At 43.1% G+C, this 19,045-nt stretch overlaps 1 protein-coding gene across 2 annotated transcripts in view; it reads left to right on the top strand.

Annotated features, from left to right (window-relative positions):
- The window catches only part of DLGAP1 (DLG associated protein 1), a 130,097-nt gene extending 114,126 nt beyond the window's left edge, over positions 1 to 15,971 (top strand). For both annotated transcript variants that reach the window (XM_042839945.1, XM_042839947.1), the window contains exons 7-10: positions 3,117 to 3,535; positions 10,441 to 10,532; positions 12,817 to 12,969; positions 15,762 to 15,971. In XM_042839945.1, the coding sequence (XP_042695879.1) occupies positions 3,117 to 3,535; positions 10,441 to 10,532; positions 12,817 to 12,969; positions 15,762 to 15,971 (874 nt within the window). The remainder of the gene's footprint in view (positions 1 to 3,116; positions 3,536 to 10,440; positions 10,533 to 12,816; positions 12,970 to 15,761) is intronic.
- Positions 15,972 to 19,045: the final 3,074 nt, after the last annotated feature.

The raw sequence follows: 19,045 nt of genomic DNA, 5'->3' as shown, positions 1-19,045 counted from the left end.
AGATAAGGTTTTGTCAGGTTGGTGGCCAAATTAAAGCAGTTTAAGAAAAACAACAACAACAACAACAACAACAACAACAACAACAAAAAAAAAAAAAAAAAAAAAAAAAAAAAAAAAAAAAACAGCATAAACTGGACCCACAAAATGTTCACTATCAAATCAGCCTAAAGCTAAAATCTTTCTAATCATTGATACCAGTCGAACTGCTTTCTCTGCCAGGGGCCAGGAGCAGATCCTCCAAACAAGTCTAAAGGAATGTGTGCAAAAGCAAAGTGTGAAGGGTGTGTACAGGGCAGTGCTTCTCCCCACAGACCTCCCTGCTCAGCTGCTGGCTGTTAGGGACTTCGGAAACGCAAGTGTAACAGCCCTTCCCAGACCTGTCTCCTGTGAATTTGTTCAGCTTCTCTTTGAACATATTTCTACCTTTGGCTTTCCCAGGATCCTGCAGCAGTTTAATTATGCATTGTGTGAAGAAGCACTTCCTTTTGCTAAATTTAAATCTGTAGGCCTCTCAGGCTTACAGCTGGCTGCCTTCCTCCCCACAGCTCTTGCCTTCTGAGTGTGGTGAGGTGTCACCTAGTCGGGATGCCATAAGATTCCCATGGCCTTCCTCAGCCATCTGCTTTCTAAACCAAGAAAAGGCTTTCCTCCCATGGAAGCCATACCATTTCTCCACTTATCCTTGTCCTCCCTTCTGCAATTTTTTCTGTCATATCAGTCTATAGGAAAATGCTTTGCTCTGCTTGTCGAAGGATAAATACTGTCAAGCTGAAGAGTTCTGCTAGCTCCATATTTTTCAGCTCGCTGGTGCACGTCATGCAAAACTGCAGTGCTGTAACCATCTTTTTGTATCTTTTTGTGTTCTAGCCCACCGTATTTAAAAAAAAAATCTACACAATCTATTATTAAAGTTTTTCAGGGTCTGGTTTGGCTGTGAAACTACTTCAAACTTTTTTCTGCAGAGCAATTAGTTGTTTTTGTTTTTTGGTTTTTTTAATTGGAGAACCATTCCTGACTCGAATACCACTTTGCCCCAGTCCTCCCAAAGTCCCACAACAGCCACCAGTAATTTCTTCTACCAGCAGGAATTGGTACAGCTCTCCTTGAGTTTTGCAGTATGGTTCCTTAGGTATCTGGTTGTATTGGGTACCTGAAATTTTCTTTCCATCTGCTCCTTCCCCAGCTGCAAACTGAAGACACTGTAAGTTGCTCTTATCTGATCAGCTGTTGCTTTTCAGTGGAAGATGGAGTAGAAATTAAGGGAAGTAAAATGGTCTTCGGCATCCAGCTCCATTGTCACTGAGATTTTCATTGCTGCTCAAGCCCAAACTGTTGAGGACAAAGCAGCCAAAATGTCCCAGGGAAGCAGGTCCTAACACTGGTTTCAGGAGTAAATATGAGACTGTGAGCAAGTTAGGACTGAAGTACCAGCTGCCTGAGTGTGATGGCATCTTAAATTATTAAGGAATCCCTACTTAATTAAAAGCTATGTTAATTCTGAAGGCTAAATCCACAAGGGTGGATAGTACTAGGACAAGGGGGAATGGTTTTAAACTGAGACAGGGGAGGTTTAGCTTAGATATTAGGAGGAAGTTTTTCACACACAGGCTGGTGACACACTGGAACAGGTTGCCCAAGGAGGTTGTGGATGCCCCATCCCTGGAGGCATTCAAGGCCAGGCTGGATGTGTCTCTGGGCAGCCTGGTTTTGTGGTTGGCCACTCTGCACATAACAGGGGGTTGAAACTAGACGATCATTGTGATCCTTTTCAAGCCAGGCCATTCTGTGATAAATATTACTGAGTTCAGTAGCATCGACATTAATTACTTGATAGTTTCACCTCCTTCCACCTTCTCCATCTGTCATGGGGCAAAACAAGTATCTGCCTCACTTGCATTTTTCCTTTGTTCTCAGCACATGAGTTTCTAGAGCTACGTTATCTGTACATTTGCCTGAAAATTTCCCAATCATTCCCTTCATAATTTACTGCTATCATATTTGCTCTCACTTACTATCCCCTATAGCACATTAGGTGTCTCTTACTCCTCATAGATCTCTGTGCTTCGTCTGTATCTTCCTCTTCATCTCAGCTTCCGTGGACTGCAAAATTTGGAGTCTTGCTTACTTAAAGATAAAAGAGACTAACACCCAAACCTCCGTTTTCCCATGCTTATATCTTCTCCCTTCCTGGCTTTCCTACATTCTGACAGGGTTTGCTCCCTCCTCTCAGAGACTCCAAACATATGGAAGCAATGCAAGATGAAAGGAAGTTATCTATACTGTAGCAGCCATCATGATGAGAGTAACACAGGCAGAACATTAACTTTTGTGTAAAAGAGACTGTAGTGAGACCAAGGTTTGAATGTGTAAAACAACATGTCTTAATGCTGGGAATGAGTGCTAAAGGTGTGAGTGCTGCCAGTGGTACTTGGAAAAGCAGGAAATTAGTAGATACATTGTTATGACGAGCAGTTACAAGGAAGCAATATGAAATACTTAGCTGGGCTTGAAATACTTATCTTCTTCATGGGTGCAAGGTATAATACCACAGAAATAGTGAACTCATTGATACTAGTTTCTTATCAATCTCACGTACATGATTTTTAAAACATGACTATTGAGTTCAAGTGTGCAACTTTAATAGGGTATGAGTTATAAAAGTTGAAAGACCTTGGGCAGCTTGATCTGGTAGGTGGCAACTCTGCCCACGGCATGGGGTTGGAACTGGATGACGTAAAGGTCCCTTCCATCCCAAACCATTCTATGATTCTATGATCAGTCATTACCTAAAACTGGACCTCTTAAACCTTTCATGAACTGATGACCTGAAATCCTGTGACACCAATGCTATTAGATGCCACATGGGCTGGCTTCTTTAAACAACACTGTCATTGGTGCTTCCCTCATTAAGAGGCAGAGAGGTGTCTATTGGCTCACAATGCGAAACAAAGTTTATGGCAATCATTTTCAGAAAGAAAAACGGAGTGTAGCACTGAAAGCCATGACTGCCAGTCTTAGGAGGAGAAGCGGAATCTTAAGAGACCCTTTCTTACCTAACTTTTCTCATGCCACCTACCAAAAGCTTTCTAAACATTTTGTGTTTGTGCTCTTCAAAGCTTTCGCAGGTTTACACGATCTAATAGTGTAACAACAGCTGTGCAAGCAGACCTGGATTTCCATGAGAACTTTGAAATAATCGACCCTCAAGAGGACAATTTGTGTTCTGGACAAATATCAAGACAATTTTCACGAGATGCAAGCACCTCTACCGTTAGCATACAAGGGTCAGGAAACCATTACCATGCGTGTGCAGTGGACGATGACTTTGAGACAGATTTTGACCCGTCTATTTTACCTCCTCCTGACCCCTGGATTGACTCTATCACTGAAGATCCCCTGGAAGCTGTTCAAAGGTCAGTGTGCCCACGAGATGGCCACTGGTTTCTGAAGCTACTGCAGGCAGAGAGAGACCGTATGGAGGGCTGGTGCCAACAGATGGAGAGAGAAGAACGGGAAAACAACTTACCTGAGGACAGTAAGTAATATTGCAACTTGGAAAAAATTGTTTAATACAGGTCAAACTGACTCCTATTAATTCATTACAGTGCCCTTTCTTATTTACCCAATGAAGCTATATGGTCATAATTCTCAAAAGGACTGTGTGTGCATATGCAGTAATACTTATTAAATTTGATAGAGCAAATGCTTGACGCTTCTGAAACTCAATAGATATTTTTGGATTGCAGTTAGGAGACTGTGGTTAGGGATCTTGCAATGTGAAGATTTCTTAACTCTTCTTATTTATTTGAAATGAAAGGAAAAAGGAAATGAATTAATAATAGAAAAAACTCTACTCTCAAACTTATTAGAAATGGATAAACTGTTTCTGTTGGAACTTTCCATTCAGCCCAGAGTAAGAAATGACCATAGAGAGATTTGATCAGTTACACAGTACTGTAAGTAACTGGAAATTGACTAATAATGGAAAATATTAGATAGCTTTAGCATTTACATTAGCATGTACATTCAGGTTTTCTATTTCTACAAAATTCTATTATATAATTGATTAGCTATTTCCTCTGAGGGAAAATACGGAAGGATTAACCTTCGAAGCGTATCCAGAATCCCCAAGTTTTAGAGTATTTGAATCTCATTTTTAATTTATATCATCAACAAATTCAAAATGTCATTGAGCATGTATCAGAATACAAGGGTTTCAATTTGTTAATACACAAGAAATAAAGCAAAAAAAAAAAAAAAGGTATAGATTGAAAATGATGTGTGCGCACATCATAAATAGCTAATATCAAACATTTGTAAGTCTAAGTCAGAAAAACACACTTGCTTTCTGTTTGCCGCAACAACCAGCGTGAAAAGTGATATGTATTTGATTTGTCCACCAAAGCAGCCACTCACCTTAAAGAAAGGATGTGTGAATTTTATGGAGCTGGTGCATGCAAAATGCGTACATCTGTATGCAGAATTTTCTCTCTCTGATATATGATAGTTTGGAAGGCTCTTCTTTTAGGTAGTGGTGGGAGAAGCCAGTTGTGGGGGAGACAGGTGAAGCTGGGCTGGCTGTCCCCAGCACTCTTTGTAGCATACGTGGCATGTCCTATGGGTTATTTGTGGTGTGTCATGTGGGTTGTTTCACCTTTGGATTTTTCACGCCAGCTCTTCCTGTGAAAGCAGGAGGAGAGGGGTCATCAAGGCTCTGATGCTGCTGGCCACTCAGGCACAGGGCAGCTGCCTCCAGTGAGGGTTTGACATGTCCTGCTCTACCTGGTGCCAAGGGAAAACATATGGTAGGGCTACACACTGCCCACTCAAACAAACAAAAACTCGCTCGTTCCAAAGCCAGCCCCAAATTATGGCATTTATACACCTACAAACTTTGAAGAGAGGGAGAGGACAGAAGTATGTGGTTTGGTTTTGCTGGAAAAAGTGCAAGTGGAGCAAGGAGTGCATCCTTTGTTCCAACCTGACATCAGCAGCGCGTGTTTGGCCAGATAACTGAGTAATGAGAGCATGCGACGAGTGAGGCTCCTTGGACACAGCGGCAGCTGACAGAGGGCTCGCTCCCCCAGCACTGCCCGTAAAGCAATTCCGTTGCCCACAGACAATGCAGCCCTTGTGCAAAACAGCTGCCAGGGACCAGCCCACTGCGGCCTGCCAGGAGAAGGGTGTGCTGCAGGGGGTCGCGGGCGCTGTTGGGCTGGGAGGGAACCCACCAATGGGCCCAGTGCTCCGAGCCCAGGATGGAGCGTATGGGAACAAGTGCTGGGGTGGTGGCTGCCCGGTGAAATGCCTATATAGAAAGGAAGATAGCTCCCCTTGTGCCATGAATTATTTATTGGCTGGTATGCTCTGGTCTTATCTGAAATCATTTTCTGATAAAACTGTAGCATGCATAACAGGCGGATGAATTGCACTCACACTTCAGGCTGGGGTACCCGATAAGGCTTCTCCATATTTTATTGGCATGGGGGTGTTAGCTACCAGCTCTACTGCTCTCCTTAAAATAAATTGATAATAAAAATGCTATTTGACATGTGAGGCTAAACATGCTGTAAGAACTGACTAAAGCTTAGGATCAGCCCCATGGCTCACTCTGCCTTTTGCTGGATTATTGCTGCTGTGTTTGACACATGTGAGTGTTTGTAGCTGTAAGAGCCACAGGACTGCATTCTGCACAGTGTCAGATGCTTCCCATCTGGGTTGTAACGTAACTCCTGCTCTGAGACATCCATTGAAAGCGGACGGCGGGGCCTGGTGCTCCACAAATCTGTGCAGTATGGAGATAGTTGTGAAGCAAGTCATGCTGATGATATACCAGTTAAAATGGGAAATCAAGGCTCTGACCAGATGTGTTGCTAGCTGCCTTGTGTGTAGGTTGTTCTCCTCTGGGCTGGTCTGACAACAAAGACTGACCCCAAATCTGTTAAAGTCTCCAAACCGGTGTCTCCACAAATGCAGCCAGTATTGGCAAATGAAGCTGTTTGGGTGCTCTCTGCCAACCTGCAGACGCTGGCTGTGCACCTTTGTCCCCATCCACTCCCATCTTCATTTCTTCCCGGAAGGGCCTTACCTACACGAGTGCTTTTCTGAGGAAAAGTATCTCTGAGATGGCAGCCATGCTGGGTGGTGGAGAAAGAAAGAGAGACATCCACAAACAGTGAAAGAAGTTAGGGAAAAGATGTGAAGCGTGCTAGTAAAAGCCAAGTCAGAGAACACATGGAAATTTCTGTACTCCCAGTGAATAGCATTTACTCATGCAGACTGCCCTATTAATTTAAATGAGATCACTGCTATAAGTAAATATGGTTCTAAGCAAACCCTGCCTGCTCCGAAGTTTGTTCCATGGCTATTTTCTCCTTAATAGCTCAGCTTAAGACCTGAGCAATAGCTTTAACTTTGAATTTCCTGGCTTTTGTCATGCTTGGCGTCATTTAAATGTAGATCTGTCAGGATGAATAGGCTAAAACACTGGCCCATCCTTGCTTGGGAATGGCTTGTGACAGCTCTATGGCAGGATTGCTTCATATGCACAGTGTGCAGCTGACATCTGCAAGGCAAATGTCATCCCAGGCGCCTGCCACTCTGCTTCTGTTCCTGCCCCTGGGTCCTGGGACAGGGCTGGGAGCCTTGCTCCTTGCTACCTGCCGACCAGCTATTGGCTCATCTGGACCCTTTGCTACCCACCAGCCCGCAGCTGGCACGTCTAGACTCTTTGCAGCCTGCCAGCCAGGTGCTGGCTCATCTTGGCTCCTTGATGCTTGCCGGCCAGGTGTTGGCACATCTGGGCTGCTTGCTGCCTGCCAGCCAAGTGTTGGCACATCTTAGTTCCTTGCTGCCTACTGGCAAAGTGTTGGCATATAAGGTCATCATCAAGCTGCGGCCCAAAGCTCTTCCTTTGTCACTTTGGTATGCATTGGCAAAGCTGAAATGCTACCAGTTGGTGTGCTAAGACCCAATAATGCATCTGTTCCTCAAAACTCCCTGCATTATCTGTTATGGCTTATTGCATCACATCAGTCTGATAGTTTTATCTTGTTTTCTTGTGTTTTGTCACCGTCATTACATGCAGTCTCCTCTCAGGGTAAGGAGGGTGACAATATCACCATTTATTTGCTTATGGCTGAAATGATTTTACTGTCATTTCATTTCTTTTCCCACAAAAAGCCCCCAGTGGGTCCTATCCCATTTTTGGAACTATGAGAAGTAATCACATGTTGCTTAAACAGCACATAGTCCGAGCTTGTACTTCATTATGCTTTCAAAGAGCAACAGGCAAGGGACTGAGAGACATCAGGAAATTCCCTGGCATGTGTCTGTCCCAGAATCACGTTCTGAGACCCCTGATCTGGAATAACAATGGTGAGGAGACTGAATTGTGTTAAAATAGCCGAATCAAAGTAACAAAGCTGTTCTTACAGAACAGATACATCTTCCTATTTCTTAAAAGTTGCTACAGGAGATAACTGGATTTACATGGAAGGAAGTCAAAGCGGAAAAAAAAAAGAAAAAAAAAAAAAGCAACAGACAGGCAAACAAAAACACTGCAGTACACACTTCTCCCCCCGGGGATGGGGTGACAACAAAGCATATGATGGATGTTAATAACATTGCTTAATGCATTACTGGAAGGCATTCAGATCCAACAGTGCTGAGTGTGCTGTATAACCCTGTATAGAATAGAAAGCAGGCATGAATAACATTATATAGGTGTTTATCTCTGTTATGATTGCATCTTAATGGGTTGGTATGCTTTGTTGTTACTTGGTTTCGTATATTTTGTTTGCATCGCATTAGCTGAAAACATCAATTTGAATGTTTATATGTTTTTGTCCTGTACCCCTTGCTTTCTCTGGTTCTTTTCTAATACATATTATCTATCTTCGCAATTCCATTTATTTTTTTCAGGATATGGCTTTAATTATTTTCTGCAAAGAAAGTGTCAGGGGCTGTTCTGAGTCTTTGTTACTTTGCTACTCTTTAGTCTTTCTCTTTGGCGATGGAGGCTTTGACTAAGTAAAAGAAACGGGAAACACTAAAAGCAACACGAGTTTGGAAGCAGAGCTAAGGCTTTGATAAGGCTTTGCACCTTGTAGAGGGACTCCTTTCAGTCTTTTGCATGCTTTGTCTTTTTTTTTTTTTTTTTCCCTAACTTCCGTGACCGAGTTGGTTGTTGACTGGTTGCACATTAACAGGCTGCTTGCACTGGAGGGGCGAGGAATCAGTGACACTTGACTAGATACAGCCGCCGCCACAGCAGAAATGGCAACAATAGGGAACAGCATCAGCATGCATCCCACAGTCAGCTGGGATGATGGCTTTTCGGCAAACAGCCAGTCGCTAGGCAGCCAAGGACAAGGGCTTCCTTCTCCCTCTGCTGAGATCTCTGAATATTAAGCTCTTCTTCCCCCAGAAAAAGGAGCCAGCAAGGTGTGTTTATATCCACTGCTGCTCAGGACGTGACCGCCGCTTGGTTAACACAGGCATCCAGGAGCAGCCCGTCTCATCTGCTTTCTCCTCCCAAGAAGCCCAGAGACCATTTTTTCTCCTCTGCTCAAGTCCTGGGAAGCATCGGAGTGGCGGAGCTCCAGATGAGGCAGCTGTTCCCAAATATACTCAGTGGGAAGAGTTTTCATAACAATGGGAACCACATGAAAGCTGGCAGAGAAGCTCCTCCCACTATTGAAGAGCCCTTTCAGTTGAGTGGTTTGCATATTGGGTTGCATAAATGACTAGACACACCAAGGGGTCCATTTTCAGCACTGTGCGCATAGAATTAGACACGCAAGCCTTGCTAACAATAATGAGAGTTGTGTGCAAAACTCCCTGCGCAATATGCTGAAAATATTCTGCACAGTGGATCTTCCAGCTCACGGCAATTTCCTGGCAGCTCAGAGCAGAGTTCTGGGAACAAAATGAAAGTCTGGGCTCTGTGTGTGTTCACAGAGCCCTCTCCTTTAGTCCTCTAAAAGATGTGAAAGGAATCTCTCCCCCCTTTTTTTTCTTTCCTTTGTATGTCTAGAGTGGAAATGAACTCTGCACCCCACTTTTTCTTAAGGATGGAGCTTTAAGGCTATTGATGCACTGCTGTGCATCTGGTTTGGGTTGGTGGTGGGTGTTGATGCCAGCTTACCCAGCATGTGATCCGCGGGTGAATCCCTTGGAGATGCCTTTCTCTTAGCAAGCATTGCATGGCCACATTCTGATCACACTCTGCAAACACGTGCTGTGGCTGCTTGTAGGACTGCAAGACTCCTAACATATTGTTAGAAGGGCTAGGTCAAAGTAGGTCAAAGTTGCCTCTTTCCCCCCTTCCCCCCACTTTTTTTTTTCTTTTCTTTTTTTCTTTGTAGTAAGTCAAAACATTTAGCAGTACTTTCCCAGTGGAGCTCTGCCAACTTTGCATTTGGTTTTGCACACAATTGACTACTCAAGGAACGGTGCAGAGCTGTGGAGCAGTATATATCTTCCATTTATGCCAACAATTCACCTCCCTGAGCAGTCCACTCCATTTCTCTCTTTCCTGCCCTTCCCTCACCACTGGAAAATTGTTTTGGAGAAGCTGCTCTGGTTACATGATGCCTGGGATAGTGGGTAATGTTGATGTTGATGAGTAAAACTGATGGTGAAAGTTGTTGTTGTTCATGGTTTTCACTAATGAGGTGGTAATTATTTTTTGATTATGTGGTGTTAATTTTTAAATCACTCTTTAAACAAAGAGTTAAGGGATAATAAGTTGTTTCAGCTAGGAGGGAAACACCTGCCTTCAGTACAGAGCAGCCCTGGACAGTGCTGTTCTGCATTTAAAGGCAGAATCCACTTCCAATAGTGCTCATGAAAAAAAAAAAAGCCTCAGAGGACCTGGATGAGATTCATCAGTGTGCTCTACAATCCCCAATCCCTTTCTCGCATTCCAACTGAGCAGCCTGAAAACACAGCATCACTTGCTGCATGACATGGTAGACTGCAGCTCATAGCTGCAGGGATTTCTCTAGCCATGTACTTATTGTCAGCTTTGGAGAGCTGTGTGCCATCATGCAGAAAGCTAGGTTTGTGTTCACAATTTGTGTCCAGTGTCAGTTAGAGGTGTAGTCTTTTTGAGTGCTTTCCACACAGGGTTCAAAAGATGGTGACTACTTGTATCTGTCCTATCGTGTAAGAGCCCTGTGGTAGTTAGGAGTTGCTTAATTTCAGAACAAGAAGCAGCTGTAGCAACAGATTAACATTTAACCAATGTGTGATGCCCTGAGAAACCTTACAGCCTGCCTTGGCCTGATGCAGATCTATCCTCGAGTTCCTCAGCTTCCCCATAACCTGTGTTGGAAAACTAGCACTGCCTCCTGTGTGGCTTTACCTCTCATTTTGTAGGCTTTTGGTTGCCTGCAGCAAGGAGAGCATTATGACTTATGCTTCTTTTTCTCTTAGTTCTAGGGAAAATCCGAACTGCAGTGGGCAGTGCCCAGCTCCTAATGGCCCAGAAATTTTACCAGTTCAGAGAACTTTGTGAAGAAAACCTGGTATGTAACTTTTCTGATAAATACTGTTGTGTTTCTCTTACTAACTGAAGAGCTATGAACAATCTTACCTTAAAGTAGACCATTGTCTGACCAGCAACTTTTGCCAGTAGAGGCCTTGTTATGAAACTTGGGAGTAAGTCTATCAGAATTGGTGACATTGATGGGAGTTTTGCTAATAGTTAAAGATCCTGAAAATAAAGAAAGGGAAAAAAAATCTTGGTGAGATATCACTGAAGTTCTGTCTATCCTTTCATATCTGAGCTCAGTTTGTATGGGCACAGAGATAGGTGGGTTCCTTCTCAGGGTATTCCAAGGTAGACCAGAGGTCTCATGAGTGGGGCTTTCCCACACAATACCAATGCCACCTCTATTCAGCAAGACAGAAATAGCAGGAAGTCAGATCCTGAATGCTGGTGCCATGTGTTTCAATGCCTGAACAGCAAAAGAGAGAAAAGTAATTCCACAAGTTGTAAAAAGGCAAAGAGGCAAAAAGACAGTGTGTTATAATCATGATAACCATATATAATTTGCGTATGCCCCTACTATTACTATCAATATATTTACTATTTTTATGCTGTTAATAGTGGCAGCATCAAAATGATATTCATTACAATAAATAGAAATGTATCTTATGTGTCTAAAACAGTATTCTCTAAAATGGCAATGCTTACAAAAAAAAGTCAGACCTTTAAGTTAACAATCCATCCTTGCACATTACATGGATTTAATTCCCAATTTTGACCCAAGTTCCTAGAAGCCCAAAAAGCACAGTGTTGTATTCTGTCATCACAGAGCAGGGAAGGCACATCCTGGGACACTCACCATAGTGACCATCTTCTACTCCACTTAATACACCCCTGAAAATCCAGACCCGTACCAAAATCTGCCTGCAGTAGGCAAAAGCAACAGAAATCATTTCTGTCTGAATGAGCCTTCCAATTCTTAATAGGAAAAATTGAAAAAGCTATCAGGTCATGCAATGTTGTAAATAAAATCCTGCAACTGGGCAACATGCTGATGTCAAACACTAACAAAAAATAGGAATGCATGTATAATCTCTGTTCTCCTTATGAATCTGAAATTAAATGCTTTATTGTTTTCTACAGTTGCTGCTTTTATAGTATAACCATCCAGTCAAAGTCAGTGTTGAGGTGAAAAACACAAATAGTTGGAAATGTCCTACAAAAGGCAACTGACTGGTGGATTTGTTGTTCCTGAGGTGAGGGAGAAGACTTAAGCACAGAATAACATTTGAGCCATATAAAACAACACGCAGGGCCTAATAATTTATTTTTGCATTTATACAATTCATGTATGCTCACGCAAAGCTTCCAGAGCTAAGCCACATCAAAGGGACATAGGACAGAAGAGGACTTCTAGCCATGCTGCTTTAGGGATGCTGATGATCCCAGATGTGTTCTTCTGAGGATACTCTCAGATTGAATGATCCTTGTGGGTCTCTTCCAGCTTGGAATATTCTATGATTCTATGATGAAGTGAACTGAGTTTGCACAATGCCGAGCAGCCTCACTGCACTGAGTTTCATTGAGTTATCACCTTGCATATGTGGGACAAACCTACATGCTGAGGTCCATGAGTTTGAAAGTGAGGATAAGCCGCATCTGCTTGAAAACCCTCAGTTTGATGTAGTGCTCCTGATGTATTTGATAGACACCCAGCTATCCAGCTTCTCTGTGGTCCTGGGACAGCTGTGGGTCAGCACATCTCTCTTTCCAAAAAGCATGCCTGAAAAAACGAGATTACTGTAGGTTTTTCACCCTGCAGATACTACTTTTGTCCAAAAAAAAAAAAAAAAAGCCACCACAAAACTGGCCCTACGTGTCTGACAGGTAACTTTACCTGAAATTGTATGTTTTTCTAGCTCTAAGATTCAGAGTATGGAAAAAGTGCTCATTCACATGTTTGTCACTATCTGCACACACAGCAGCTATACGCTTGCACAGGTATCAGTCATCCTACCATCATAAATATTGCAGGGAACCCTACCTCATTAAAGTGAAGAGGAGGCTGGCAATTAAATTCAGTGTGTTCAGGTTGCCACCTTTGAACCCACTGGTGGTGCCTGGGACCCATGGGGGCACAGTGTCTTGGTGCTGCCCTCTGGCTCTGGCAAGAGGTCTCTGTTGTTTGTGTCTCCCTGATGGTTTGGATCTGCTGAAACTGCTTTGCTAGCAAGATTTGCTATCATTTACACAAATGCTTTACATTAAGAGATACTAAAGCCAAACTGTTGGTTTTTTTTTTCCCTTCTTCTCTTGTACAGAATCCTAATGCACATCCACGGCCAACCTCCCAGGATTTAGCAGGGTTTTGGGATATGCTGCAGTTATCCATAGAAAATATTAGTATGAAATTTGATGAACTTCATCAGTTAAAGGCCAATAATTGGAAACAGATGGATCCTCATGACAAGAAGGTAGAACATTGTAGATTTTGTATGCTTCATTTAAAACCCTGCACAAACACTGGACAAATTAAATAGGCCTCTGTGTTACAGCGTTGACGTTAAAAATGTGAAATGAAGCTCATATCAAATTAATTTCATTGTAATAACAATGTTTACATAATAATCATCTGGGATATTATCTGTAATATGTTTCAGGCATATTTTTAAACCAAATCTGTCTTTGTGAATCGGATAATGGGAATGTAGTACTTTGTTAAGTTTTACATTTAATCATATTAGACGATCAATCGTTGGAAGCAACTGCCTTATATATTGATTCTTAAAATTAAATAAATCACATTTACGGTTCACATTATTGCATATAGCAAGAGTTCTAGGTTGTGTTACTGAAAAAAATGAGGGAAGCACTGTAACCATCGCTGACTTGATAACCGTATTACAAACAGAGCGATATCAAAAATATGCCTTCCAAAATATCACATGAAAGAACTCCTACATCTTTTTTGTTGTTGTTGTTGTTCATTTGTTGTTCCTTTTTTGTTGTTTTTTGTTTTGTTTTGTGGGTTTTTTTGTTTGTTTGTTTGTTTGTTTTGTAATGGGGTGGTTTCATAAATGGGTCCACTTTGCTGGTAGCACTGTTTACCCAAGAGAACATAAAAATCATCTCAAGTGTTGGGCTTCTTAAAAAATGTAGTAGTCTTGTGTCACCATGAAAAACTACAACATATCCAAGTGTGAGTCACCTTTCACTTTTCACTCACATTCGGCTCCACTGCCTTATTTTTCTCCTCACTATCTACATCAAGACAAACAGCACCGGAGTAAGCCAAAATACACAAATGTTTCAGCCAATACTTTAAAGTCAGACCCATTCCTAGAGGAACCATGGGTCCCATGTCCTGTCATGCTCCTATAGGTATGTAATATGATGACTGAATCTCCTTTAGACTGATTGTGACCAGTCTGATATCAGTGAGTAGAGCAAGCAGGTAGGAAAACAAGAAGGAGGAGACAAAACCTCTAGTGGCTCTGCTAGGTGTCCACACTCATTGTCAGCTCATTTCTGATGACCAAAGTGGCATTTTCTTTTGGGCAGATAATAACAGTATTGAATCCCATTAATCTTGTAGCAGGAAGTTTGCAAAGGTAATGCTGGTAGAACTGTCCCTCCTCCGATCAACACTAAATACTAGTTCATTAGGAGTGCCATGCTCACACCATTTGTGCACACCTAGTGTTTTGTAAAGGGATGTGTGGGAATGTGTTTTCCTAGACCAAGGTACTGAAGGCAAGTCATTTTATTATTTATCTTCTTTTTTTTTTTTTTTCTTGTCAATATCTGTCAGAAAAGGAAGTTATAAATGTCAAACATGCATGCACAGAAATGCCGATGTATGGTCTTTCATTAGGTTATCTAGTCAAGTGGGAAGGCCAAGTGTTTTTCATTGCAGAGTAAGAAATGAGAGCTTTCCTTGCAAAAACGTGCTTTTTGTTCGCTTCTGAAAAAGATTTCAAGGAGTTTCTAACAAAAAGAATATAACGGGTTAAAGGAAGTTGTGTTGAATAAATGGACCTATGGTAAGCAGGTAGAGATTTTGCTTTTTAAATAATTACACTGACTGTGTCCCTGGTTCAATTAGCATTTGTCTATGATTTTAAATGAAAGAGATCATCTCCTTTCTTAAATACTTAAAAAAAAAAAAAAAAAAAAAGAAGAAGAAGAAAGAACTTTCTGTGGAATTGATATTTGCAGTTGCCTTTGGCCTTTGCCACTGGTCCCTTTTAAGGCAGCACAGATTAATCCTTGGATGGAGAGAAAGAGCAAAGTATGAATAAGTGTAACTAAGCACCTTTATCTTTCGAGCTGTGGACGCTGTTGTGATCAGCATAAGAGAAAACGCAAGGGCAGAATGGGACCTTTGTAGTGTGATAAAATCCCTCCGCTCAGAGGCCGTGTTCACAGTTGGAAGGGGATGTAACTTAAAAGACAATCTAATTAACTTGACAAAGTCTTTGTGGCTGCCTGAAATTCAGACCTGAATACACTTTTCTTTTCCAGGAGAGATCCCGCTCTGATTTTTTTTTTTTGTATGCACACACCAGGCTGTACATAATAGTCCTCCTTGTCACTCGCGTAGCTGGAGCTAGCCGCCACTGTGATGATTAATGCATGTTCTCTTCATGGCTTTTAATTTTTTCCTACCGGTTTTTCAAGCTAGAGCTGACTGTAGGGTGGCATGTCTATTTAGCAGGAGGCTGGGGTTTATGCGTTTGCACAGTCAGACTCAAAGAGGGGGATGTGGGGGGCAAGTTACTAAGCTATATGAAATATGTGCCTGACTATATGTTTCATGTTTTGGATGGTTATTGTTCCGATGCACCAGCTGCAGGCAGCTAGTGGTTGGGATGCCGAGCCCAGTGCATCTCAGCGCTGCCACAGGCCCACCTTGTGCCACACGCGTGCCGTTTTTAAGGGCCGAGGTGACGCACATGTCCCGGCCCCGTCCAAGGACGGCCCTCAGCCGAGGTTGTTACCAGCCACAGGAGCCAGGCTGCCGGGGCCACGCTGCCGAGAGCGGGATTTATTCCTCAGCCGCGTGGAGCGGTGCCAGTGGTACGAGGCCGCGCCTGAGATGCTCTCCTCTCTAGCTCAGTTTCTAGCCAGTTGACTGAAGACTAAAGGGCAGATAGGAGCTAACAGACCATAGGTAAAATGTGTGTTCTAACTACTGACGCGTCCTAGTTTTTCCCCCCTTTCCCTGAGAAGCTCTATAATGCCATTAACCTTCTGCTTTGATCAGGAGAGAAGGGTCCCTCCTCCAGTGCCAAAGAAGCCATCGAAAGGTCAGGTGCCGCTCATCCGGGAACGCTCTCTGGAGAGCTCGCAGCGTCAGGAGGCCCGCAAGCGGCTGATGGCTGCCAAGCGCGCGGCGTCCGTCCGGCAGAACTCAGCCACCGAAAGCGCCGAGAGCATTGAGATATACATCCCCGAAGCCCAGACCAGGCTATGAAGGGATCCGACCAGGAGGACTCTCTCTGGCAAGACAAGTCTCCTGTACAATCTGCCCCTCTAGGCTCCTGCTCCAGGTCACCGCCACCAAGTACTTGTACCTCCTCCTCCCTCTGCTCCCCCCCTCTCCCTGCTCTCTGTACGCAGTCCCGGTGACCCCGATGAATCCCACCACCGTGCCGTAGTTGTCGGTTCTCCGAGAGATGTCCTCTAACCACCCTTGCTTCCTGAAGGTTTGCCCATGTCACCATGATGCTTTGTCACATGTACTGATGCTGCCACCTCGCCTCATGTAAACGAGTACGATCCTTTTTCTGTTTGAAGTGAATAAATGCGGCGCTCGGATCCCCATGCACATGCGCACCTGTACAGTAGGCTCCGTTTAACCCACCCATGACCTTTAGTCGATCTAAAGCTAGCCTGTTACCTAGTGTACAGCAATATCCAACCGCAGGGGATTTTGGAAATTTCAGTCACGCAGGGCGATCCTTTTGGACTCTGCCGTCTTCCTCTAAAAGATGAAAGGAGCTATGACTCGGATTCCCCTTTTTTTTATTGCTTTTTTTTGTTTGTTTGTTTGTTTTAAAAAAAGCAGATGGCGCACTTTATTCTAAACCTCCAAATCACACCTTCTCACCTGATTTTAAGGAGTCACCAAGGGGGGAGAGCAGTCGGGGTGGGAGCGGGGAGGAGGGTAAAAACACAGACCTGGGGGTGAGAAATGAAAGCGTATCCCGCAGATGGGATGGTGAGGGATAGAAAGATCCCAAGGAAAGATGCCTGCACACTCACAGCTGCACAAACTGCCTCATTTTTATTTCATCAATCACTACTTAAACATTTCAATCAGCAGAAGATTGTAAATTCGATCTTCCAGGGAAATAATCTATTTTGAAAGGCAATAAAAGAGTGAAAAGGAAGGAAATAAGAAGCAAGGACAGTTGAAGATAATATAAAAGAAGGATTTTCTTGTCCAAGTATTAAGAATTTTTAAAATTGTACTGTATTGTCAATTCCTCTTGTATTGTATTGTATGGATTATATTGGTTAAAAAAAAAAAAAAAAAAAAAAAAAAAAAACTTGTTTCATTGATGTCTTACTCTTGGTGGGATGATCCGATCTCACACATACACACAGCCACACACCAACACCTGTCAGCCAGTTGTACGCGGAGCCTGCCGTGCTCTTCTGGGCGAGGCGTTGCATTATCCACAGCCAGTTTATGCTACCGTGCAGACTGCTCCTCACCATGCAGTCCATATCTAGGTGTAAGGTTCTAAAACAGTCTCCTCCTGATAGTATAAAGTACCACCCGACCAAGAACAATAAAGTATTTTTCACAAGTTATGGGATCGGTATGAACTTAATTTTGTTCCATGACAAGCCTTCCTTCCCCTGCTTCTGCCATTGTTTCACAGTCACAAAAAATATGCATCCCAAGTAGTCCATTAATACTGGGGGTAAATCTTAGACAATAGGGCTGGAAAGGAGCGAGGCTCTCAGCCTGGCCTCCTCCAGCCCAGGCGGGGACTGCTGCTCCTGCATACTGGCAGTCAGGCGCTGGGCACACCACCCTTGTGCCAACAGCAGGAAAGCCAGGCAAGCTGCACACAGCACATTGGGCACACGGGTGGGTGGGTGGCTGGGTGCGACTCGTGCCTCCCTGCTTTCTGCTGGTAACAGAGGGTTTGGCCAGTGCAACTGTGCCCAGGGTCCCAGGAGCAAAGTTCTCATGACCCCGCACTATCTTTGCCTCCATGAGGGAACCCACGAAGGAAGGTGGTGGCTCTCCACTCCTGCTGGGGATAGGCCTAGGGACAGCTGCCCTGGTGGTGCAACATGGTGTGCATGGTGGCCCCAGACCAGTGCAGGCTGCCTGTGCCCTTCACTGTAACAGCTGGGCTGGCCTGACCAGGTCTCACCATAGTGCTGGCATCGTTCTGCCACTTGTGCTTCAGAGCACTGAAAATTGTCGTCGACGAGCAAAGCTCTTGCTAAAAGTATTCTTTGAGGTCATGCCAGACAGCTTCTTTTCCTACGACATCATAGCCAGGTGCTAATTTAATTTTATTGAAGAAAATAAGAGAGGTAATAGGTTCTGGCACCAGGTATTTTCACAAAAGCATACTAAAACCACTAGAGAATTTGCTACCTCTCAAAGCCATTGATATCTGAGCTATGTCTTTATAAACAGGGCACAACTACTTACTGCTGTGGTTTACAAGATAAGGGCTAATAATTTAATATATAAAAGACTTTTAACTAGAGTAATTGAAAATCCAATGTAACCCTAGAGTGCTTTGTGTTATAGGAGCTTGGAAAGGCTTGACCGTCTCAGCACCCAAATACCTGTGTGTTTGCTACTTTTGAAACACTCCATCTGACTTTGAGCAGTAATGAAATAACACCATGTTTGCAGCATGTAATAGTGCCAACTGCCACTTTGAGCATATCGTCACGTTAAGCATTAATTTTTTGGAACTCATTTGTACCGAAGTATACAAAGCTGTATTCAGGTGAGAGTCTGCATTCACAGCCGTGTCTCAGATTATTTAGTGTCATGGATGTTTTATGAAAGATGAGTTAAGATTTTGGTTGACAAGTGGCTGCAGAAATTCCTATCTAGCAAAAGCCCCCCTTACAAAGCAGAGAAGGGAAAACTGGCTTGTCTTGTACTTGATGAATTATTGTATTTGTATATCACAGAATATTTTCATATATATTTTAAATTAATCTATTCTTAGGTGAATGCTTGTTAGCACATTTGGCTCCAGGGAGAGAATTATAACGTTTGCTTTGTTTTTTAGCAAAGTTTTAAGAATACGCCCAAGACCAGTAAATACAGAAGATAATACTTCTGCCCCTAGAATGCCACTAGTTAACCACTTGACTCATTTACTGACACGAATATACAACTAGTATATTTGCTGTATCATCTGTTTTAGTACAATTTGTAACTACTTGTTTCAGTCTAACCTGCCCGGTGTATATTCACAATTCCTATATGTTATTTCACTTTGGTACTGAGGTCTTTCTTTCTCTCTCTCTTTCTTTCCTTCTTTCTTTCTTTTTTTT

This window comes from Centrocercus urophasianus, unplaced genomic scaffold (genome assembly GCF_019232065.1).
Source record: "Centrocercus urophasianus isolate 14NV4802_14NV808 unplaced genomic scaffold, USGS_Curo_1.0 seq_11, whole genome shotgun sequence".
Classification (NCBI taxonomy): Eukaryota; Metazoa; Chordata; class Aves; order Galliformes; family Phasianidae; genus Centrocercus; species Centrocercus urophasianus.
This window is presented reverse-complemented; position numbering and strand designations above follow the sequence as displayed.